Source organism: Jaculus jaculus, chromosome 7, assembly GCF_020740685.1.
Source record: "Jaculus jaculus isolate mJacJac1 chromosome 7, mJacJac1.mat.Y.cur, whole genome shotgun sequence".
Lineage (NCBI taxonomy): Eukaryota > Metazoa > Chordata > Mammalia > Rodentia > Dipodidae > Jaculus > Jaculus jaculus.
The window spans coordinates 147,224,607-147,249,371 of record NC_059108.1 but is presented as its reverse complement, the minus strand read 5'-3'; the positions used below and the strand labels follow the sequence as shown (position 1 = coordinate 147,249,371).

The window sequence follows — 24,765 nt, the reverse complement described above, 5'->3', positions numbered from 1 at the left end:
TCTGTGAGACTTCTCACTTGCTTCCTCAGGTATCTCAGGTGCAGTGTGCACACTGCGTCCTCCAAAGAAGCCTTTCCTCCCATCCTACTTCAGTTCCCCCAAGCCTTCATGTGGCCGTTGTGGTGATGATGGTCCATATTCCCTTTGGATCCAGCAGTAGACCCTAAAATCCCAACAGTGCTAGAGTGAGGCTGCAGTGCACGGCCAGGCTGTGGCAGACAGAGATGTGGCCAAGAATGTTCTGAGTTCAGAGCAGGGTGGAAGGGGGGAGAGGTGTGTGTGTGTGCACGTGTGTGCGTGCGCGTGCGTGTACATGTGTGTTCACTGGCCCAGGAAGGTGGTTTCTTACCAGCATCTTATAGGACATGTTTGTTTGAGTTTGTTCTCCCTTCTCCCCACAGTGGGGATTGAACCCAAGCCCTCGAACATGCTAGGATCTATCCCTGTTCCTATTTTGAATTTAAGACAGAGTCTCACAAAGTTGCCCAGGCTGGCCCTAAACTTGGGATCCTCCTGCCTTAGCCTCTCAAGTAGCTGGGAATGCAAGCCTTTTCCATCAGGCCTGGCAAGTTTGTTTTTCTTAAAAAAAGAAAACGAAAGGTTTTATTATATGAGAGAGGAAAAAAAAAAAAAGGTCTCACTTGGGCCTTTTGCTACTGCAGATGAGTTCTGGACACATGTGCTGTGTTGTACTTCTGGCTTTACCTGGGCACTGGGGGAGTGAACCTAGGCCAGCAAACCTTGTAAGCAGGCAGGTTTTGCAAGCAAGTCTTTAACTGCTGAGCTATCTCCCCAGCCCCAAGTCTGTTCTTCGTCATCAAAATGACAGCCTCTAATCCCAGCTACTTGGGAGGGAGGCTAAGGCAGGAAGATGGAAGTCTGAGGCCAGCTTGGGCAATTTAGCAACACCCTGTCTCAGAATAAAATTAGAAAGGACTGGGGTATAACTGGGGTGTAGTGCTTGCCTCCATGCCTGAGGTCCTGGGTTCCATTCCCAGGAAAAAAAGACAGCTGTAGCCAGGTGCAGTAGCACATGCCTATAGTGCCAGCTACTTGGGAGGCTGAGGCAGGAGGATCATTTGAGCCTAGGAGTTTGGTGCCACGCTTCCCTGCATAGAGATCCCTCCCTGCTACTCAGCTGAAGAGGACAACTCGCTAAGTCATGAGCTTGAGTTACAGGCACACATGCTGCTATCTGTGGGAGGCTGGGTGGTCCTAGAAGCCGTGACTATACAAGAGCTAGGCAAGCAGTTGTGGGCCTTATTTACTCCATAGCCCAGATGGACACCCGAGGTACCATCATGCTGTCTCACTGAAAACGACCCAGTGACCTCAAGGTGAGAAGGGACATTGATGGCAGTCCTGAAGCGCAGTGCGTACAACTGGCCAGCTGAGTCCTGAGAGCAAATCTCAGGTGGCTTGTTGGTTCTGTCTGCGACCTGCTGTTTTCCCAGCTTCAGGCCACACTGTTCGCTGCACTGAGGAGTGCGTATAGGGGCCGAGTGCTCACTGAGGTGCTTCAGGATGAAATTGTGTCTGCTCTTCACAGAGAAGTAGCTCTGCATTCTGCTGTGGATCTGTGAAAGGCAAAAGGGCTGTCGTAGAAATGGTACATTTCCCCTGCTGGCTGTGGAGCTCCTGTTGTTTGGCAGAGTTCCATTTGTGTCCATGTACATGTCACAGCACACGTGCCCTCATCCTGCCCCTGCATGTGGTACAGGTACAGGGTCAGCGGCCTGTGCTGGCTGAGAGCCTCGTGGCCAGGCCATGTCCTGGTCCTCTCCTTGCATGTCACCAGTGGGTGCAGAAGAACAGCTCAGGTCATCCTTTTCCCTCTCAGTGGTCATGAGGCTTGTCCTGTTGCAACTCAGGGCTCCCTTCCGTGTCCCCTAAAATGGAAGTTACATCTTCACCCCACATTTTTTCCTCCTCCTCAGCGCCCACACTAGATATATTTATTAGCCGTAGGGGGTGGGCTCCCTCAAAGGACAAGGCCTGCAGTGGTCAGAAATGTTGGTAGAGTTGACCCTCAGAAATAGACCCATGAGCCGTTCAGTAATCCCCTGACTGGATGATCTTGTAAAATGAACAGACATTGATCTAGCAGGAAGTGGGTACTTTTCTGGCATTTGTGTGTTTGGTATGCATACCTGTGTGTGTGGGTGTGGGCACATGTGTGTGTGTGCATGTATATGTGGAGGCAAGAGGTCAGCACCAGGTATCTTCTTCAGTTGCTCTCCATCTTATTCTCTGAGACAGGGTCTCTTGCTAAATGGAGGGTTCACTACAGGCTCCCACAGTCAATATAGGACTCTGAGTCAACACTCTGTGCGCTGTACAGAGGCCGAACAACGGTACCTGTACTCTGCACATGTATGTGGCTCACATGAACAGGGAGAAGCTGGCCAGTGAGCCCCTCAGGATCTTTTTGCCTTTGCCTCCCCAGCACTGGTAACTGCAGGTGTACTCCACCATGCCTGACATTTACGTGCCTTCTGGGAAACCAAACTTAGGTCCTAATGCTTGTAAGGCATTGAAAACCTCATCCTTCATAAACACTGGGTTTCTTGGATAGAACAAAAAGACTCACCCAGCACCTTTCACCATCCGGGGAACAAACGTGCTCTGCTTGTTCTTTCTTGGTTCGTCACAGCCAGGAAAGGTGCTAAAACCTAAAATTCAAAAATAGACTTCCAAAAGGAGAAGTGAAGTTAGTGGGCTGTCCCTGGGGCTGTCCCCTGAGTGCCCCATGTGAACAACTGCCTTACTCTAGAGCTCCGCTGCATACAGGTAGATTCTTTTCACAAGTGGAAACTGTGAGTCCCCAGTAACCTGAAGACAAGCAGCCCTCTAAACACAGTTGTGACCATGGCTGGAGCACAGTCTCCCCTGTGTTCCCTTCACGGGTGGAGTGGTCTGTTGTAGACAACAGTTTCCTGAGTGATGTAAACTAAAAGCATGAACTTGGACCTGACTGTGGGCAGGTACCTGCCTATATCAGTATGTGTTCCTGCCCACTTCCTACTGCCCCTGAGCAGAGCAGGCAGGGCACAAAGCCCATGCTCGTGGTCAGCTCCCTTGGCTCTGCTTTGCCAGATAACACACTACAGACCTTCCCAGCCACCAGCCCTCAGAGCCTCTGGTAAAGGGAGCATTCTCTCCCTGGACCTGGGCACAGTTCTGGGATCCCCTGTGCAGCCAAGAACAGAGAAGCACCTCTCCTAGGACAGGCAGTGGGACAGGAAGATAGGACCAGGTAGGTATGGCTCTAGCATCCTAGACCTGAGACCTTATTTATTTTTCTAAAGTATTTTTTAAATATTTTATTTATTTGAGAGAGAGAAAGAGGCAGAGAGAGAGAGAATGGGCACACCAGGGCCTCTAGCCACTACAAACAAACTCCAGATGTGTGCGCCCCCTTGTGCATCTGGCTTACATGGGTCTTGGGAATTGAACTAGGATCCTTATGCTTGCAGGCAAATGCTTTAACCACTAAGCCATCTCTCTAGCCCCTTTCTAAAGTATTTTATTTGTTTATTTATTTATGAGGAGAGAGAGAAGCAGATAGAGAATGGGCATGACAGGGCCTCCAGCCACTGCAAACAAACTCCAGACATATGAGTCATCTTGTGTATCTGGCTTACATGGGTACTGGGGAATCAAACCTGGGCCCTTTGGCTTTTCAGGCAAGTACCTTAACCAATAAGCCATATCTCCAGTCCTCTCTGAGACCTTATAATTGATGGGTGATCACATGCTGTCCCCAGTCAGGTGAGGTCTCTTCCTTAGTGCCTTGTAATAGAAATAGGCTCTTTGGCCCCTGTGGCCTCTGAGATACATATGGGGTACAGGATAGGAGGTCCAGGACAGCCTGGTTTGTGGCCTGTGAAGACTGTAAGGAGAGAACACCTGTAAGTGTGAGGTGAGGGCATAGCCAGAGTTTTGAAAGGAGAGCTGGTGGGATTGACACCCAGATAGGCATGTTAGGATGGTCATTTGGGTAACACTAGGATGGGGAGGCCCATGCAGGGCAACAAGAGCTACTTCCTGGGCCCCATGCACCCCTGTGGTATTGGCCTTGACCCAGCACTGCCCTTTCCTGGTGGCTCTCTACTGGCAGCTCACACTGTACATGGTGGCAGGTGATCCAGTTTCCTTCTGTGAGACAGATCGTCATCTGTCCAATTTCTGCCCCCACCATACCTGTGAGCTGCGCACAGCACCAGCTGCTTGGGTTTCAGCCAGTGCCCAGGGGCAGGCTGCACTCACTGGTGCCTGGAGGTGGCAGTACATTGTCTTCAGGGAGTTCTGACTGGTGTTTACACTTTTAACCCCTTTGGTCTGGAAGCGCGTGATAGACAGCCAAGCAGAGAAACTGAAAGAGCTGGACAAGGAGATCCGCCCCTTCCGCCAGAACTGGGAGGAGGCCGACAGCATGAAGAGCAGCGTGGAGTCCCTCCAGAACCGCGTCACCGAGCTGGAAAGCGTGGACAAAAGCGCTGGGCAGGCAGTTCGCAACACAGGTAAGGGGTGGGTGGGGGTGGGCCTGGGCAGCTGCTCCAGGCTGTGCTGTGGCATCTGCTCCTGGTGCAGTGGACTGGCGGCACATGCGCCTCTCAGCAGTTTCTTCCAGTCCCAGATGGTACTTTCCTGGAGGGAGACTCTCCCTACAGGATCAGCTTTCCACTTAGTCTTGTCCCCAGCATGGTGGGGTACAGAGCCCTCCCCAGGAGTGGCTGGGCCACCGGGTGAGCTTCAGTAAGGTCCCCTAGTCACCCTTCTGAGGGCCAGGGACAGGAGCAGACGAAGGGGGGGAGGCCTGCTCAGCCGAGTGCTTCTGACGTTGTAGCAGATGTGTGGCTGCAGCTATGGGCCCAAACAAACACTGTGATGATTTGCAGGAAAGGATTCATGGGGGAGGGGACATGGGATTATCATGATATATCAGCTGTATTAAGCACATAGATAGGGGAAAGGAGTTGGAATAGTGATAGGGACAGTTTGGATCCATAACTTGTGGTGTCACAGGAGAGTGGCCTAATAGGTGACCAGGGCTCTGTACCAACCACCCAGGAGGCACCGCCACTGCAGACTGTGGCCTGACAATTCCTGCACTGTGGCCACCAGAAGTGTCAGAGGAATGCTGTTCAGATGTGGTCCTGGAATAGCCCACCTTCCACACAGGCCCAAGGTCCCACACCATATTGACCCTGAACCCTGTGGGGCCATGATGATTCATTTGTAGCTGTTTCAGAAGCTGGTCGGGTTTGTTTTCCTTACCACTCTGTTACTGGGTGTCTCATTCCTCTAATCTCTCCTCACCTGCGGCAGGCTTGCTGGAGTCCCAACTGAGCCGGCATGACCAGATGCTGAGCGTTCACGACATCCGCCTGGCGGATATGGACCTGCGGTTCCAGGTCCTCGAGACTGCCAGCTACAATGGTGTGCTGATATGGAAGATCCGGGATTATAAGCGCCGGAAGCAGGAGGCCGTCATGGGGAAGACCCTGTCTCTCTACAGCCAGCCTTTCTACACTGGCTATTTTGGCTATAAGATGTGCGCCAGGGTCTACCTGAACGGTGACGGGATGGGAAAGGGGACGCACTTATCACTGTTTTTTGTCATTATGCGTGGAGAGTATGATGCCTTGCTGCCATGGCCATTTAAGCAGAAAGTGACGCTCATGTTGATGGATCAGGGCTCTTCTCGTCGACATCTGGGAGACGCATTCAAGCCTGACCCCAACAGCAGTAGCTTTAAGAAACCCACCGGAGAGATGAATATCGCCTCCGGCTGCCCAGTCTTTGTGGCCCAAACTGTTCTAGAAAATGGGACGTATATTAAAGATGATACAATTTTTATTAAAGTCATAGTGGATACTTCGGATCTGCCTGACCCCTGACGAATAACAGGGGCGGTGGATTTAGCAGAAGGTAACTCCTCTGGGGGGTTTGAGCCGGTCTGTCTTCACTGAGGTCCTCATGCTCAGAAAAGGACCTTGTGGAACGGAGGAAGCAGCAGGAGGCAGACGCGTGGCCAGAGGGAGGAGCCACACGTGAAACAGACCCCAACATGTTTTCTGATAGACTAGACACACTTTACTCTGAAGAATTATTTATCCTTCAACGAGATAAATATTGCTGCCAGAGAAGGTTTTCATTCTCATCTTTAAAGATCTAGTTAAGTAAGGTGGAAAACATATATGCTAAACAAAAGAAATGTGACTTTTCTTCCTTAAACTTGAACACCAAAAAAGAAAACAAAACACCCGTGGGGATAGCTGGACACATCAGCATGTTAAGTAAAAGGAGAATTTATGAAATAATAATGCAATTCTGATATATTCATTCTAAAATTCAAGAGTGCAATCTTGTTTCAAATATAGTATATTGTCTATTTTTAAGGCCTCATCTGGTCTCTGTTTTAATAATTTGTTTGTCAAAAGACCCTGAAGTAGACCTAGGTCTTTTTTTTGAAAGTCTCTAAATTCAGAAATCATTTTTTAATTTAAAGTTCTACAAATAATTGTTATTGCAAACATTTTATTTTAAAACGTTGAGAGACTGATATTTCTTGGAAGAAAATGTAAAATATCAAACACTGGTTATCACTTGTGATAGGAAAGAGAATATTCAACCTGCTGTTATTTCTCGTTAGAAATGTAAACTTCAATATCGTCGTAGTTAATGACACTACTTCAAAATTATTACGAAAGGAACATTGCTCATGGATGCTGTGCATCATCTCTGACTTAACACTTGTTTTCACCCTAAAATAGGGCATTAGTTGAACTTTGGAGTTCTAAACAAAATCCTGTAGGTTTTTAAAATTCTGCCCCATGTTCAGACAAGCTCTCTGTTGCTGACAGCACCAACCTCGGTCTCCAGAGTCCAGTGTCCGGGGATGGGCAGGTGGCTTTCTCATTCTGTCATACTGCTGCATTTGGTTAGCGACCTCCGAGAGCAACATCTTTTCTTAGCGATGGTGGCATACGGTACATGTGCCTTAGATGTGACATGCTGCTTCTTGTCCCTGAGTTTGCATTCATCATGATTCTAGAAAGTGATAGTTTAACCAGACTTCTCTCTCCACCGCCAGATCTGTGTCTCTACAAGGGCCCGCAGACAACTCCGTGCCTGCCGGGGGAAGCCAGGCTCTGCGGCCACTGGAGCCTCTGCCACTTGTATTCAGTACTTGCAGATTCCAACTCTAGGCCTGGAAGTGCGGCTTGGCCCCACCCCAAGGGAGGCAGGTGTGGAACAGAAGCCACGCCCCTCGATGTCCCCACTGGGCCCTGAGTGCCCACACAGCATGAAGGAGAACCCCCTGAGCATTCCAGAAACCACTGCTCTGGGGACGTGCCCAGGCTGGCTGACGGCAGCCTTGACTTCCCCCTGGCAGGATGTCCCAGCCTGTGCTTGCCCAGATGGCACTCTCAGCTCACTGTTTACGTCTCTCTGGATGGTCCAACTGTGATTAGAAGCCTGGAGCCCTGCCCCGGTGCCCCTTTTGCTATGCACCACGCTTCATGGTGCTCTTACACTGATGGGTGCTACACGTGACGGGTGCTTCTTAGGCAAAACCAATGTGCAAACCACCACATCTGTGCCACTCGCCCAAAAGGCGCGCCCACAATTGGCCAGCTGGGCCGCGCACGTCAGACTGCCTGCCTCTGGGCTCTCCCCATAGTTGCACGGGGACAGCTGGGTTGGTGCCCGGTGGCCCACCTTGTCTTTGGTGCTGCCGTCTGTCCTGGGTGTGCCTTCGCCCCAGTGCCTGCTGGAAGTGCCCTCCTGTCGCACACCCACCCTCGCTTCCATGAGTGAGCCCTGCCCTGCCCTTCCATGCCGAGACTTGGCTTTTCACCTTCCTCCACTCTCCTGGAGTCAGTCAGTGGCTTTGGTTCTGCCCTGTGGTGGGGGGGGAGGGGAGGCAGTTATCTCTGCTCATAAGCAGGAGCCGCTGCCAGGCCCACCATCCCCTGGGAGGTGTCCCCACCATCCTCCAGGTCTGTTCCCAAGGGCTCTGCTCCAGAGGGCTGCCTGGCAGTCCTCACTGGCTCGGGGGGCTTCCCACAGCCAGGGGTCAACAAGGGTATTCCCACCGCTCCCCGTCAGAACTGTCCCAGCAGGTGTGGTCTGGTAAAGGGCTTCTCGCCTTAGGTTTCAGTCCTGGTTTGGGTGTCGCCCGGGTGTCCCTCCCTGTTGTTGGGACTTTTCCAAGGCCCCTTTCCTGTGCGATGCGGTTTCCCCACAGGTGCCCACAGAATGACCTGATTAACTGTTGTCCTCTGGAGTGAGGGGCTATCCTGTCGCAGCTGCCTGTCTTATGTCTGTCTTGTTTCTTGGTAGCAGTGGAAAAGTGGAGAGACCCATGTCTTTGTGCTCTGTCCCTTGTATTTAAAACATGTGCTGGGCCTGTCTCTGGGGGATTTGGAGAGTCATGCTCTGTGTGGGCATGCCTTGCATTGCTGCATCCCAGCGCTCCTTGGTGCCCCTTTGGTGCTTGACACCTGAGCCAGCCTTGGGCCTTCTCAGTGTGGCTGAGGCCTGGCTGGCCACTTTGCAGGGTCTTGGCCACAAGCAAGTGGTAATCATGCACTGTGTATATGTGGCTGTGCAAAAGTGGCAAAGTTCTCAGCAGGGCAGAACTGCCTGCCCTTTCAAGAAGCCTTGGCTGAGTTTGTTACATGGCCTCCTTAAGGGAGTTCAACACAGTGTCCTGCTCCTGCTTGCCTTGTTCAGTGTCCACATTCATTCTGGCTCCTTCCGCCTCAGGAACACGGGCCACTGGACAGACAGCATGTCCTGGAGGCCTAGCCTTGGTCCTTGTGAGTAGTTGTGGTTAGAGTTGTGAACAGTATGGGACCAGGCTGGAAGTGAAGGCCTTCCCCAGCAAGGTTAAGTGGTTAGGGAGAGGAAGGTGGCCTGGGGCCCCTGGATGGAGAATAGACGAGTCAGCCTAGGCTGGGCCATGCACTGTGCCAGCCTGTGGGTAAGGCAGAGGAGGTCAAAGAGAATACATGTGATGTGTCATGAGGCCTATGAAGGACAGCAGCGCCCTACCCCAGCCTGCTGGAGCCGACAATCTGCTGAACCCAAGCTCAGTGGTCAAGGAGGCAGGAGGGGGGTAGGGGTGGCACGGGGAAGTCAGGAGAGCCCACGTTTCAGCTCAGATCTCTGACCCCTTCCCAGAGCAGCTTCTCCTTCATGGAATCACCCCATGTTCCACTGACAGTACAAAGCTGAGTGGAGACATTTCCTCAAGTGGCATCTTCCTGCCCTCCCTCCTTTCTCTGTCCTGTCCCTACCAACTCCTGAGCCAGGACACTAGGGAGCTATGGCAAGAAGCACTATGTCTGCTCTCTGGTTAGCCTCAGCGGGGCCTGTCGACCCACCACCTCCCCACGGTCCTCTTGTGTTCCTTCTCTGACCATCTGTAGCTGGCCTTAGTGAGGAGGACCTGAACATAGGCACAATTTCATGGTGATAGCCAGTCACCTCCCCAGACCACCCTAGTCTGCCCCAGGGTCCATGGTCAGCTGAGGTTGGGGCTACATGCCTGTCATCTTGAACCTGTCATTACTGACATCCTGTTCTTTCAACAGTGTGTGGTGGCAGCTGCCTATGGCAGGCCTGGCCACTGGTAGGCAACACTCAACAAAAGGAAGTGTCAGGGCAGGCCCAGCAGCAGGGTCCTGGTGAGCCATTCCTCCCAAGAGACCAGGAGCACTGGCTCCAGCAACAAGACCCACCTCCCCTGCACACTGACAAGAGGTGTGGGGACTGTCATGCTTATCCAAGACCTTTCCAGCCCAGCAGGGCAGCAGTGCCACTGTTTCTGGGTCACTACAGGGTGGGTCAGCAGCCCAGGCCCCTTGCCCAGTCCCTACCTTTCTGAAATTGCTCTGCTTGAGACACTGGAAAAGGGCTAAATGGAACGTAAGGTACTATTTTACTTTGAGTCCAGGTCTTTACTGACCACATTGCAGGAGAGCTGGGGGGGAGTTCTGGGTGTGCCTTTGCATCTTGACTGTGTAACCAGTGAGAGTCTGTCCCCAAACCTACTGCTCAGCCCAAGATCATGATTCTGTCTTCCATTTACAAATCTCCATTGCTGTTTTCTCCAAAGTAGAATGTGCCCACAAGGGTCCGGATCAGGGACGGTCAGAGTCAGCAAGTGACCTGGTCGTTACTGTCCCATCCTGGCTGGTGCTGGTTGTCATGGGCACCGTGGCATCAGGAAGCCAGGTCAGTAGGGACAGTGAGGCAAGGCCAGCGCCCTGTCCCAAAGGCCTAGAAACAATGCAGGCCATTGTCCACTTGTGGCCCTGTGGTTGAGCAGGTTCCAGTGGCCAAGCAGAGCGCGCACCGCATCTCCCCTTCTGCACCATGTCTGGAGTCTTTCTTGTGAGCTTGCTATGAAAAGGAGACTACAAGTCCATGGTCGCTGTGCCACTCCAAAACCAGTGGTGACTCGCTCATACCCTAGTCCCCTTAGATAAGTAAGATAACCTTCAACAGCAAATTAAATGACTTAATTGGAAACACAAAAGCTGGCCTTACTTGAGGATTTTCATAAGAAATATCTGTAGGCGCACTGTGGTTAAAGAAGCTGGGGGTCTATATAGACAACTGTGGACTGTTTCTAGAACTATTTTCTCTGATGGTACACCTCTTGTGTTCAGTTCTGTTACCCAAAAACAAAGACCAAAGAAGGCCAATCTCTCATTTGACTGTCCTTTTAATCTGCCTGTTTAAAACTTGCCGTCTGTAGTAACTGCTCGCCGTGAGGACCCATCTTGACAGTCCAAGTGATTGTGACCAGTGATCCACGCCCGTGCTCCTCTCTCTTCTAAGAAAACAAAGGTAGTGTGAGTTATTGCTCTGCAATAATCTGGTACTAGGAGTTAGCAACATGTCCAATTTCCTGATAGCATTATTATGTTTCATATTTTGTTTACTGTATATTGTGTGTGGTTTTATTTGGTATTTATTTGTGTTTTGAGGTCTTGCAATGTTTTTGTTTTCGCTGCTAATAACTAAAGTTTGTAAGACTGTAGAATGCAAAATTTTGCAATGCTCAACTGTCTATTAGAGGAAAATAAAGCTGATTAAGAGTCCTGCTTCTTACCACACTGTCTCTCACAGCTGGGCTTCTGGGATGGGCCTTCCCAATATGTGGCTCCCCCAGCTATTCTCACAAGTGGCTGAGTGACAGCTGCCTAGAGCCACTCTATGTGGCCAGAAGGGGCCACTCTTTGTCTTTCTATACTCAGATGCTGGAAGGTTCTGAGCAAAGTTTTGCCTGCTCACTTCACTCTGGGTCCTGTCTACATCTCTCTCGAGGTTGTACCTTGACTCAGCAAGCTCAGGGCCCTTGCTCTCTGACCACATGTGTGCCCAGGTTCCTGGGGTGCTAGGCAAAGACCCCTGGAGGGTCCCAGACATGGGCTTGGGCTCACCTTGCCCCTCTGCCTCAGCTTCCTCTGTGGTGGAGGAACTGTGCTGCTCCTTGCTAAAGTGAGATGGGGACCGGAAAGCAGCGCCTGGCCGGCCTAGACCTGTGCTGCGTTGGGGCTCTGGGCTGTCCCACCCCAGGGTCCCCTTCATTTTACTACATAGTTTGGGTCAGCTGCAGTAGGTAGCCCTTCCTCCCCCTTGAGGTCCCAGATTAGTTGGTGGCACTTCCCAGCCCCACCCCACTCCGGGTGACACGGCCACCACGGCACTTGCTAAGCCTGCCCTGCTCTCAGCCATGACTGGAAGCCAGGTCAGCAGTGTAAGATACAGGCCTCCATGTGTGGCCCATCGGAGCAAGAGGCGCAGGCCAGGAACAAGCCCTGGGATCCCACTGAGGGTCTGTGTAGACCACGTGCTCCTAGGACTAGGCCAGTCCCAGTTCACACACACCCTATGGGCTCCCTGGACCTACCTCAGAAATACAGCACATTCCTGTGAGTCTCTTTGACTTGAGAGGTCCTGAGTCAGTGCACCCCTCACATGAATCACCTGTATCCCCACCTCCCACACAGGCATTGCCACCACCAGAGACTGTGTGCTGGACCCCGGGATTGCAGCTCCATCTGAGGGGCTGTCCCATGGAAGGTCAGGAACAGACCCTCCTCTTGTCTTTCTGCTTCTCTCGGCATGAGCTGCTAGGCTCGGAGGAGCTGAGGGCCTCACACAGAGCCAGCTACAGGAGCCAAGGCCCGGGAGAAGCTTCCTTAACATCCTACCTGACACCAGGCCTCTGGGAAAGCAGGTCCCCCATAGCTCAGGTGTGCCCGGGGGGAGCAGGGTCTGGCAGCCGACCTGAATCCTAGATCATGGCCCAGGCCAGAGAAGGCCCAGGCTGCCTTGCTGTGGTCTCAGGACCACTCTTCTGAGCAGAGGATAAAGGAATAGGAATTTTCCAGAGGCAATGAGAAAGCGCTCAGGCAGGCTTGGGGCACTGGATCTATAAGATCAGATGTATCCACCAATAGTACCAACAGGACAGCCCCTCGCTCTCCACTCAGCAGGACATGTTTTAAGACAGTGTGAGGTCTGAGAGCAAGATGGGGCCTGGCATCTGTCTGGGCCCCTCCTGCTGCCTGCTTCATGAGATGTTGGCAGAATCATCACCAGCAGGCATAAGCCATAGAGACTGGGCCCCAAACTGAAGTCTGGCGTGTTCATGCCTCTGAAAGTGGACAGTGGATGATTTTCACGCAGGCTCCACTGGGTCTTCAAAACAAGGAGAATCAGGCAAGGGGAGAGCTGCCATCGCTGTCCTTTGCTTGCAAGTCTCCCTAAGTGCTTCATTGTCCCTTGCAGTGTAAGGCAAGGGGAAGATATGCATGAGCCGTGAGGATGTAACCACTGTGTTGCCAGCCTGCCCAGGCCTGCCTGTGGGCCCCGCACACTCTGGGAAGTCCAGGGTGCCCATGATGAATGAAAGGGCTTGTGGCCTGGGGTGGAGGGCAGGGGCAGGAGAGGGCTGGCACCTGGAGAAGTATCAGGAGCAAGCCAGCCCACCTGTACTTCTGAGGGGGCATGACATCTGTCCCAAGGCCCCGTGCACAGTGCTTTCTGCAGTGGGACTAGGCAGGAGGCCCCTGCAGTGACCTTGGCCTGCTGGCTGCTGCACTTGCAGTCCGGGCAACTTCAGCTCAAAGGCCACCGTGCACTCAGAGCACAGCGTCTTCCTGGGCTGGGGCATACCGTGGCTGTGACTGCACATCCCATGGAGTGTGGCACCCAGCTGCTGCCTGAGCACCTGTGGGATTCTGAAGGCAGCCTGTGACTAAGGGTAGCCAAGTCATAGGAACCTGTCGCTAGCTACTTGGCTCCTCTGACTGAAGTGGCCTTTGTCCCGTACACTCCCAGCCTAGCTGAGATCCCGCCCAGGGAGGGACAGTGGGTGTTTGAGCCTGGAGTCAGCAAGTCTGGCCTCCAGCTGTGGTTCCAGAGACCTATGGCCCTGCCCACTTAAGCCAAAGGAACCAGAAGTGACGCCCTGCCCCATGAAGTGAGGGAAGGAGACTGGACAATGGCTGCCTGGCAAGAAACAGCCCCACCACACACCCCCCCGTTCTGAGACAGGCTAAGTGGCTCGATGGCGGAAGGGAACCATTCAGTTCAGAGCTCTTGGGACCCTTGGCCTTGCCCTGCACCTCCAGAACCTCGCCACCGGGGCTGCAGCAAACAGCAGTGGCTGCCACTGTCTTCTCTTGGTGAAGGGAAGAAGCGGAGGTGGTGAGACACAGCATTTGAACCTCAGGGATGTAACCAGTGCACAGCAAGCCCAGCCCCAGTAACAATGTGCCTCCCTCCACAACACCCTGGGCCACTTCCATCTCCCCGCACCTCTGCCTCAGGCTCTTCTGCAGACCACCGCCCTGGCGCGAATGAGACGGCTGTCGCTCATGGCCACCCACACCTCAGGGGTAAACTGCAAACGAGGATGGCCAATGAGCACATGAATCTGAGTAGAACATTTGGTGCGGAGTTGCCAGCGAACCTGTCGAGAGCCCCGTGGCAACCCTCCTGCATAGTCAGGCAAGTGGAGAACCAGCTCTCTAGCCAGCTTCTCTGCCAGAAGGCTACATATGCAGCTCAGCCAACCCAGGAGGGCATCCGGTCATGCATGACACCACCTTCCGCACTCCACCTCTGCGTCCACACACCTACACTGTTCACAGGCCCACCACCCAGTCAAGGGTCTCTGTGTCAGTTTGCCCCCCATCTGCACAGCCTCCCACCAGGCTGATCTCTAATAGCCCCTGCCATCCATCCCTCCACCCACCAGCCCACCGGCCATCCTCCTTCCTATCCATGCAGACACCTCCTGTACTCACCCACCATCCCATGTCCTGCTCCTTTCTTCACCATCACCCAGCCACCTAGCTCAGTCCACTCACCCGCCACGTGACCTCACCTAGCTCCCGCGCCCTCTGTGCCCCTCGCCCAGCCTTCCATCCAGAGCCCAATCTCCCAGCCATTGCTCACTGTCCATCCCTACCCTTGCCAACACCTTCTTTTTCCAGCCGCCAGCTCCTATCCATGCCATCCTTCCAGGCCAGCTGTCCTCTACCCCACCACCCAGGCTCGTAGGCATCACCAGGGGCCATCTATTCATCACTGGCCACCCTTCCTCCCCTGTCCTCTACTCACCTCTCCACTGATCTACCCCACATACTCAAGCCGACATCATACTCCACAGCCATTTCATTCACACTCCACAACCCATCCATCATCCATCCGCCCACCTTTACAGGCCACCCATCCCGACACAAGTTATTCCAAGCTATCTGTCCATTATCAGGGCCACCACACATCCCTGGATCACTACTCCATCCCTCCTCTGCACCATTCATGGACTGACCATGGCCCCAGAGCCCCTGAGGATCATCCTCCCAGAGTAGAAGCACGGGGCCTGAAGGAGGCAGGCATGCCCAGGGCAGGTCCCTCTGCCACCCCTCTTCCTGAGCACCCAGGGTCTTGTGCCCCAAGAGTGTGTGGAGGAGGTCACTGAAAGCGGCCTGAGGTCAATGTGTAACGTCTGGAGCCCCCTGCCACCAGCCCCGCCCGGTCTGGATCACGTGGGTCCCGCGGGGTAAAGTCCACGCCTGCGACCGGGAGCCCAGGCGAGATGGGCGCGCTGGCACGAGTCTTGCTGTGGCTGCAGCTCTGTGGTAGGCCGGGTGATCCCAGCGACCTGGTCCTCCAGGCCAGGAGGGTCTATCTCAGAGAGGAGAGGAGGGCCAGGGCGGCCCATCTGCAAGGGGAAGGGCGCGGCCTCCAGGGAGGTGCGGGAGGTGCAGGGGCACGGTCCTCAGACCCAGTGGCAGCGCACTAGTGTGGCACTTGTGGCCTGCCTCAGTTTCCCCTTCCCTGGGCGCGCTGCTCCCGCCCAGGCAGCACGAGGCTCCGATGCGAACCCCCCATTCCACGCTCAGGAGCGGTGAACGCCCCGCCCCGGCCCCGCCCTGGTCAGACCCCTGGGAAGCCCTTCTGACGCTCCAGGGCCTGGGTCTCCGCTCTCGGCGGGTGGGCCTCTGCCCCTGTGCGGGTGACCCGGGGCGGGGCGGGAAGGCGGGTGCTCGAGAGGCTCCTTTGCGCGGGCTCGAGACGAGGCGTGGGGACACTGAGCAGGACGCCCTCGGGGCCACCTGGAGAGCAACAACACCGCGCCCGGTCCCAGCTGCCGCTGGGCCCACTCTGGCCTCCTGATGGGCGGTGCTCCAGCAGGATGAGGCTGAGAGGGCGGTGCTCCCAGGCGGGTGGTGCTCCAGCAGGAAGATGCTGGGGGAGGGCTGTGCTTCCCGGGAGGGTGGTGCTCCAGCTAGATGACGGTGGGGGTGGAGCAGTGCTCCTGACGGGTGGTGCTCTTGGGAGAGACCACTCTGAGATGTCCCCTCTCCAGCACTGACCCAAGCGACCTACAAACTCTGGGTCCCCAACACCGACTTCGATACCGACTCCAACTGGAGCCAGAACCGGACCCCGTGCGCGGGAGACGCTGTCCAGTTCCCTGCCTACAAGGTGCCCAGCAGCCCGCTGGTGGTGCGGGGGGTGGTAGGGGGATCTGCCGAGCGCCTCTGCTGACCCGCTTCTTCCTGCAGATGGCGTCGGTCCTGGTGCGAGAGACTCACACTATCGCGGACATGGTGAGGCTCCGGGCTGGGGCTGGGGCTGCGGCTGCGACTCAGGGACCTAAGCCGCCCCGGGGTCGCCGAAGCCCCTTCCTGGACCGCTGTGTCCCGACACCGCCCGGCGCGGGGCAGCGCAGGCTTGGAGGGCTGGGAGCCTAGCAGGAGCTGCTGGAAGGGAGCCTCGCTTGCTCCGGGAGGGATGGGAGGACTTCTCAGTCACTTTATCTACTCCAGGAAACCGCGACCCCCACCCCTTCTCTGTCCAAGGGCCTGAAATGCCACCCTTGGCGCTCCAGGCCTTTCCTCAATCGCCGCCCTAAGTCTGGGGACATCCGCTTTCTGCACGTGTCCAGACTTCAGCATGTTCAAGGCCAGATGAGCCAGCACAGGCCCGAGGCTAGAGCTAGGATGGAGGTTTATATTTTAAATGGTTAGGGGGAAAAGACAAAAGGGCAATATTTTCGTGGGGCTTCAAAAGATGTGACATTTGCCGGATATGGTGGTGCACAACCTTTAATCCCAGCACTGGGCAGGCAGAGTTAGGAGGATCGCTGTGAGTTCGAGGCTACCCTGAGACTACACAGTGAATTCCAGGTCAGCCTGGGCTAGAGGAAACCCTACCTCAAAAAATAAAAAAATAAAATAAAAAAACCAGTAACAGTAACAACCACAACAACAAATATGTGGCATTCACATTTCAGTGTCCACATTTTCTTTCTTTTTTTAGTTAAAAAAAAATTGTTTTATTTACTTGATAGAGAGAGAGGGAGGGAGAGAGAGAAAGAGAAGGAGAGAGAGTGTGAGAGAATGGGCGCTCTAAGGCTTTCAGCCATTGCAAACGAACTCCAGATGCATGCACCACCTTGTGCATCTGGCTTATGTGGGTCCTGGGGAAATAGAACCTGTGTCCTTTGGCTTTGCAGACAAGCGCCTTAACCACTAAGCAATTCTGCTAGCCCTTCCACGTTTTCTTCGCCCAGGATCCTACCAAGGCAGAGACCAGAGGTGTGACTCACCCAGTCCCCTTCACAGCAAGGCTTCTCTGCCTTCTTCCAGCACCACTTTAAGGCCCAGGGACCTCAGTGCAGCCCTCCCCCTACCTCCCCCCCCCCCAAGTCACCCTGGCTGGATCTTCTGGTGCCACCTTTGGGTCTGTCCCAATGGCAAGGCCCAGGGTGAGCTGGCGCTGCATGGCTGGGGATACTGGGCTCCTGTGGGACTCAGGATCTGAACCCATGGACTCCCTGGGGATCGAAGCCAGGGCCTTCAGCCTCCCAAACCCTCTGTTACTTGTTTGTTTTGGAGACAGAATCTTTTTTTTAATTATTATTATTTTGTTTATTTTAGAGCAACAGACAGAGACAGAGGGGGAAGGAGAGGGAGGGAGAGAGAGAGAGAGAGAGAGAATGGACGTGCCAGGGCTTCCAGCCATTGCAAATGAACTCCAGATGCGCACGCCCCCTTGTGCATGTGGCTAACGTGGGTCCTGGGGAACCGAGCCTCGAACCGGGATCCTTAGGCTCCACAGGCAAGCATTTAACTGCTAAGCCATTTCTCCAGCCCTGGAGACCGAATCTTATTGTGTAGCCCATGCTGCCACACGGACTCAGCAATTCTGCCTGAGCTTCCAAAATCCTGGGATTCCAGGCTTGCACCCAGCTTGGTTACTGATTTTTGGTTTTCAAAACGACACGAGGTCTGGGAACCCAAACGGCCAGCCAAGGTTGGAGAAGGGAGTGGCGACAGCCAGACTGGAGCAGTGACACCTCAGCCTCACTCCTACACCCTGTTGCTCCTGCCCCACCCCGTCTGCATGCACCCCAGCTGGGTGGGCACACAGGGCAGAGGTGGCAGTTGGGGCGCGCTGTGGAAGGCTGTCATTTTCACTTTGCTGAGCCCCTTGGTGAGGCTTGGGGATCTTAAACATCCAATGTTCATTTAGTCATGGACCCTCCAGCTTGCTGGAGGATACCAATGTAGACCCTCTTTTTTTTTTTCCAAGGTAGGGTCTCACTCCAGCCCAGGCTGACCTGGAATTCACTGTGGAGTCTCAGGGTGGCCTTGAACTCACAGCAATCCTCCTACTTCTGCCTCCTAAGTGCTGGGATTAAAGGCATGTGCCACCATGCGGGGCTTAGACTCTTTAAAAAAAAATTAATTCTTTTAAAAAATATTTTTATTTATTTATTTATTGGAGAGAGGGAAAGAGGCAGAGTGAGAGAGAAAGAGAGAGAATGGGTGCACCAGAGTTCCCAGCCATTGCAAAGGAACTCCAGATGCATGTGCCTCCTTGTGCGTCTGGCTTACATGAATACTGGGGAATAGAGGTGAGGTCCTTTGGCTTTTCAGGCAAGCGCCTTAACTACCAAGCCATTTTACCAGCCCAAATTTTTTTTTTTTCTTGACAACTTCCATAATTATAGACAATAACCCATGGTAATTCCCTCCCTCACTCCATTTTTCCCTTTGTGACTCCACTCTCCATTATACTTCTTACCTTACTCAATCAGTCTCTTTTTTATTTATTCTTTTTGTTTGTTTTTGTTTTTTTGGTTTTTCAAGGTAGGGTCTCACTCTAGCTCAGGCTGACCTGGAATTCACTATGTAGTCTCAGGGTGGCCTCGAACTCATGGCAATCCTCCTACCTCTGCCTCCAGAGTGCTGGGATTAAAGGTGTGTGCCACCATGCCTGGCTCTTTTTTATTTTGATGCCATCTTTTCCTCCTATTATGATGGTCTTGTGTAGGTAGTGTCAGGCACTGTGAGGTCATGGATATCCAGGCCATTTTGTGTCTGGAGGAGCATGTTGTAAGGAGTCCTACCCTTCCTTTGGCTCTTACATTCTTTCCACCACCTATTCCACAATAGACCCTGAGCCTTGGAAGGTGTGATAGAGATATTTCAGTGCTGAGCACTCCTCTGTCACTTCTTCTCAGCACCATGGTGTCTTCTGAGTCATCCCAAGGTCACTACCATCTGAAAAGAGAAGCTTCTCTAACCAAAAGTGAGAGTAGCATTCATATATGGGTATAAACATTAAGAGAAATATTTACTGGGTAGCTTGGTGAGCATAGTATATACATTTAGCCAGACACCAGCAGACATTATACCCCTAGAGCTCATGACTACCCCTGTTGTAGGCTTTCAGTATCAGGCATGCACTTCCTCCTGTTAAAGGCATGTGCCACCACTCCCGGCTTTAGCTTCTTTTTAAATTAATTTTTAAATGTAGGCTTTATTTCTTAGAGTATTTCAGGCACATAACAAAATTGAGAGGAAGGAACACAGAGCTCTCACATGCGCCCTCTCCCCATAGTCACCATCTGGAAGCAAAGTGGGGCATGTGTTACCATGGGTGAACCCACACTGGCACATCATCACCCTAAATTCTTAGTCTAATAGTGTGCATTCTTGTGCAGGATTTTATTTTTTTAATATTTTATTTATTTACACGTGTGTGGGGGGGGGATGCACTAGAGCCTCTGCCACTGTGAACAAGACACGCTGCATTTTGTGTCTGGCTTACATGGAAGCCTTGAGGATTGAACCTGAGTTGCAGGCTTTCCAAGAAAGAGCCTTTAACCACTGAGCAAACTTCCCAGACCCATTGTGCATGCACTATTTTATTTTATTTTTTGAGGCAGGATCTTACTGTAGCCCAGACTGACCTGGAACTCACTCTGTAGTCCAAGGCTAGTCTTGACCTCGCAGTGACCCTCCTACCTCTGCCCACCAAGTGCTGGGATTTAAAGGCGTGTGTCTGGGTCCCTGTTGTCTGTGGGTGTCTGTGGATAGAGTTCCCTGGCTCTGGGGTGCGACCTTACATTCGCTCTTGGCTTTCGGTCTTTGGGCAGGTTCAAGGCTGAAGAGCAGTCTCTGCCCCTCAGGTGGGGACAGCAGCCTGGGTGGTCAGTGGATAGCCCCCTAGTGATGCTAAGCCTTCCTGGCCGCGCGCTCAACAGCTCTCTGGGCCCACCCATCACCTCCAGCCCTCAGAGAAGGGTGGACGACATAGGGTTCCTGGGGCCTGGAGGACAGAAGTAGTGGTGGTGGGGTCGCCCTCCCCTTCCCCCACGCCATATTCCTAACAGGCAAGGCCTGGGCTACGGTGGGACTTCGGAGGTGAGAGGGGTGTACGGGTGGAGCCAGGCCTGAGGGTCAGGGAACAGCAGAACTGGTTTTCCGGTGTCCCTCTCTTCCAAGCTAAGGCCTGCGCCACAGTGACCTGATTTCAGGAGCGATGGGAGTGGGCGACAGTGTACCTTCTGCCCCAAACTCCCCTATGGCCCGGGTCTCAGCTGCGTCCTGCTCAGCTGTGAGTTGGGGGCATCTGTCCCGGAGCTTTGGCCCACAGTGCGCCTGGCACAGAGTACCCGTTCCTTTGATCTCCGCGGGATATCTTGCTTTTCTCGTGGGGCCCCCGCCAGGGTGACATCAGGACCCAGCTGCTCATCATGGCTCACTGTGTGGTCGAGGTCCGGCTTCTGCACGGGCACGGGCAGCTGGGTGCACGGGGTGTGGCCGCGTCACACACCTCCTCAGCCCGCATCTCCCGCAGCTCCTACCCATGGATGGGGAGTTGGTCCTGGGCCCTGGAGCAGGATTCGCCGCCGCAGGAGCTGGCTCTGGCACAGGCTGTCACTCGGGTGAGACAGGCGGGTAGGGTCGGGGTGGGGGGCTTTGGGAGGGGTCTGGGGGGCGCAGGGCGGGATTCAGGGCCGGGGTGGGTCGTGTGCTGTCCCCAGGCGCTCCAGCCCTCTTCCGCAACCCCGACCGCTTCTCCTGGCTTGACCCACTCGCGTGGCGCTCGGGGGACGAGGCGCGCGGGCTGTTCTCCGTGGACGCGGAGCGCGTGCCCTGCCGCCACGACGACGTCCTCTTCCCGGCCGAGGCCTCCTTCCGCGTGGGACTCGGCCAGGGCGTCAGCCCCGCGCACGTCCGCAGCGTGGCGGCCCTGGGCCAGGTGAGCCGGGTGTCCCCCGGGGCGTCCTCCCACCCCCGGTCTGCACGCGTGGCTCTGGGCACGCGGATGACCTCCTTGCCCGTCCGCCCGGCTCCCCGCAGACGTTCACGCGCGACGAGGACCTGGCCGTCTTCCTAGCGTCGCGCGCGGGCCGCCTGCGCTTCCACGGGCCGGGCGCGCTGAGCGTGGGCTCCGAGCCCTGCGCCGAGCCGTCGGGCTGCGTGTGCGGCACGGAGGAGGTGAGCGCGGGCCGCCCGCGGGCTGCGGGACGGGGGAGGCCGCCCCGCCGCCGCTGAGCGCCCACCTCCGCTTCCCGCAGGCGCTGCCGTGGATCTGCGCGGCTCTGCTCCACGCCCGGGGCGGCCGCTGTCCCCGCGCCGCCTGCCACGCCGCGCTCCGGCCCGAGGGACAGTGCTGCGACCTGTGCGGTGAGCTGAGCGCCGCGCGCCCGCCCAGCACCCCGCGGCCGGGCTCCGCGGCGCTCACCTCCGCCCTCCGTCCGTCCCAGGAGCCATCGTGTCGCTGACCTACACCTCCTCGTTTGACCTGGACCGCTACCGGGAGCGGCTGCTGGACCTCCTGGTAAAGAGGCGGCGCGCCGGGCAGGGCGTCCCGGCTCGGCCCCGTCCTCCCCTCTCCCTCCCCCCGCCCCCCGAGTGTCCTCCGTCCGTCACCTGTCCCTGTCCCCCAGGGCCGGCTCCAAGCAGAGCCCGGGCTAACCCTGTCCTCTCCCAGCCCCAGTACCCAGGGCTGCAGGTGGCGGTGTCCAAGGTGCGGTCCTCGTCCCGGCAGCGCACGGACGCGGAGATCCAGGTGGTGCTGGCAGAGACGCGGCCCGAGGCGGGCGCGGCGGGGCGGATGGCCAGCGCGCTCCTGGCCAACGCGGAGGAGCACGGTGACTGCACGCCCGCCCCCAACCCAGCCCAGCCCGCGAGCTCCAGCCCAGCCCGCCCTGGGCCCTCGCATCTCTCGCGGCACTGAGCGCAACCCATCATTGCAGGCCCGGAGCTCGGCATCCGATCTGCGGCCGTGCGTCGGTCCGGCGCGCCGGTCGCGGATGGCCCCGCGGCAGAGCTGTCCGGACCTGGGTACCGCGCGGGGCTGGCGAGCGGCGTGGTGGCTGCTGTGCTGCTGGCGCTTCTGGGGACCGCGCTGCTACTGCGCCGCGCAGGGAGGCTCAGGTGAGGCCCAAGTACTGGGCGGGCGTGGGATGGGGCGTAGCTGTGCCAGGAGCTCAACCTGCACCCACCCCTCCAGGTGGAGAAGGCGTGAAGACATAGGTCCCGCATCCGCAGGGATGCCGCTGGGTTTCTGCAATCCAATATTTGACATCACGTCCTTCAAGGAGCAGGTGAGGGGGCGCAAGGAGGGTCTGGGACCTCCAGGGGGTCCCCGCAATTGGACCTGGAGACCTTCTGACCCTGTGACTCTGCAGCACCCTGTGGGGACACCCAGCCCAGCTCCAAAGGAGGACCACGGTACCAGCCAAAGCTACTTCGTTAACCCACTCTTTGCTGGAGAGGCAGAGGCCGAGGCCTGACCTCCAGTGGTCCCCTACCCTTCCTTCCGACCTTCCTCTTGGTGCTGAGAGGTTGCTGGGCCTTCGAGCTGCGGGCCCTTCATCCTGAGACCTCGGCTTCTCTGGCTGGAGGCTTTGTCCAATAAAAGGGTTTCTTCTTCCCCCTCTGTCTGCGTGCACACACTTTTTGCTCTGCGTCTTTCTGTAGCTTAGTAGCGAGGGTTTGGGAGCTGGGCTTGCCCTAGAACACAGCGGGATGGTGAGGTGGGGTTGGCTGGAGAGATGGATTAGTGGTTAAAGCACTCGCCAGTGAAGCTTAAAGACACAGGTTCGATTCCCAGTACCCACCTTAGCCAGAGGCACAAGGTGGCATCTGTCGTTCGTTTGCAGTGGCTAGAGGCCCTGGCACTCTCTATCTGCCTCCTCCCTTTCCCTCTTTCTCTCTCGTTCTCCCTCTCTCTCACATAAATGAAATAAAATATTTTTTAAAATATCGTCAAAAGGGTTTTTTAATATATATTTTTTGTTTATTTATTTATTTGAGAGCGACAGACACAGAGAGAAAGACAGATAGAGGGGGAGAGAGAGAATGGGCGCGCCAGGGCTTCCAGCCTCTGCAAACGAACTCCAGACGCATGCGCCCCCTTGTGCATCTGGCTAACGTGGGTCCTGGGGAACCCAGCCTCGAACTGGGGTCCTTAGGCTTCACAGGCAAGCGCTTAACCGCTAAGCCATCTCTCCAGCCCTCAAAAGGGGTTTTGGAAGTGAAAAGGAACAATCTACTGGCAAGCATATTATAATTTTCAGAAACATATTTCTCTCTCAAGCATACTGGCTTATGAAAGATAGAGAAATCCATTTGATAAATGCATTCCGCTTCATCTGATGTAGCTTGATCATCCACAAACCACACCCAGAAAAGCGATTTACCATAGAAATTGTCCCAGGTTCCCCCAAGGGGAAGCCAAGGCACAGATAAAACTAGATTCCCTGGTTGCACCCATCCTTTCCCAGCTCCTGGGGTTTCCTGAGGGGACAGTCTTATCCACTCACTGAGGCAGAACCCCTAGCATCACTTCTTTTTGGTGTATTTTCAAATATATAGTCTCCATAATATTCTGTAACAGAGAACTGAATTTTTTGAAGTTTTTTACATACATGCATTTTACTGAGTTTTTTGTTTTTTGTTGTTTTTTTCGAGGTAAGGTCTCACTCTAGCCCAGGCTGACCTGGAATTCACTATGGAGTCTCAGGGTAGCCTCGAACTCATGGCGATCCTCCTACCTCTGCCTCCCGAGTGCTGGGATTAAAGGCATGTGCCACCACGCTCAGCTTGTTTTTGTTTTTCGAGGTAGGATCTTGTTTTAGTCCAGGCTGATCTGGAATTCACTATGTAGTCTCAGGGTGACTTTGAACTCACTGCAATCCTCCTACCTCTGCTTCCTGAGTGCTGGGATTAAAGGGGTGTGCCACCACGCCCGGCTTATTGAGAATTTTAATACATGAGCAGTCTGTAATTTGATCATAATCCCTTCCTCTTTTGCTCCCCTTCCTCATCCCCATTTTACTGAACCCCCTTCCTCTTTCCAAGTACTCCTTTGATTTTGATCGCTTTTTGCCCCACCCCCCATCTACTATGTCAAAATATTGTGTAGGGCTGGAGAGATGGTTTAGCTGTTAAGGTGCTTGCCTGCGAAGCCTTAGAATTCATGTTTAAATCTCCAGGTCCCATGTAAGCCAGATGCAGTGATGCAAATGCACAATGCCGTGCATGTGCACAAGCGGGCGCACATGTCTGGCGTCCATTTGCTGTGGCTGAAGGCCCTGGCATGCCCTTTCTTTCTCTCTCTCTCTGTCTCTGTGTGTCTTTCATCCTCAATTAATTAATTAAAAAATATTGTGTAGGTCTTGTGGAGGTAGTGACAGTCTACAGCGGTGAGGTCATGAACGTACCAGTTACTTCACGTCCAGAGGACAGTGTTCCAAAGTCCTCCAGCCTCCTCCTCCCCTCTTTTTTTCCCCCTGAGGCAGGGTTTCACTCTGGCACAAGCTGACCTGAAACACTCTGTAGCCCAGGCTGGCCTCCAATTCACAGTGCTTCTCCTACCTCGGCCTCCTGAGTGCTGGGACTAAAGGCATGTGCC

The 24,765-nt window shown here is 54.6% G+C and overlaps 2 protein-coding genes across 7 annotated transcripts in view; both read left to right on the top strand.

Moving 5' to 3' along the window:
• Traf3 (TNF receptor associated factor 3) overlaps nt 1-11,133 on the top strand; it is a 155,172-nt gene extending 144,039 nt beyond the window's left edge. For all 6 annotated transcript variants that reach the window (XM_045153948.1, XM_045153945.1, XM_045153946.1 and 3 more), the window contains 2 exons: nt 4,349-4,523; nt 5,332-11,133. In XM_045153948.1, the coding sequence (XP_045009883.1) occupies nt 4,349-4,523; nt 5,332-5,903 (747 nt within the window). In that variant the 3' untranslated portion in view covers nt 5,904-11,133. The remainder of the gene's footprint in view (nt 1-4,348; nt 4,524-5,331) is intronic.
• A 3,952-nt stretch (nt 11,134-15,085) lies between these two features.
• Amn (amnion associated transmembrane protein) lies at nt 15,086-22,788 on the top strand. Its single transcript, XM_045154844.1, has 12 exons — nt 15,086-15,179; nt 15,911-16,029; nt 16,110-16,154; nt 20,698-20,785; nt 20,885-21,102; nt 21,204-21,341; nt 21,422-21,530; nt 21,611-21,684; nt 21,838-21,997; nt 22,103-22,283; nt 22,360-22,453; nt 22,538-22,788. The coding sequence occupies exons 1-12, from the start codon at nt 15,137-15,139 to the stop codon at nt 22,640-22,642; spliced, it is 1,374 nt and encodes a 457-aa protein (XP_045010779.1). The 5' UTR covers nt 15,086-15,136; the 3' UTR covers nt 22,643-22,788.
• The last annotated feature ends 1,977 nt before the right edge of the window (nt 22,789-24,765 follow it).

Coding starts and splice junctions, on each gene's coding strand:
- Amn (XM_045154844.1), top strand. CDS start 15,137: ATGGGCGCGCTGGCACGAGTCTTGCTGTGGCTGCAGCTCTGTG. Junction 16,155..20,697: donor CTCACACTATCGCGGACATG/GTGAGGCTCCGG, acceptor CATCTCCCGCAG/CTCCTACCCATGGATGGGGA. Junction 22,454..22,537: donor TCACGTCCTTCAAGGAGCAG/GTGAGGGGGCGC, acceptor GTGACTCTGCAG/CACCCTGTGGGGACACCCAG.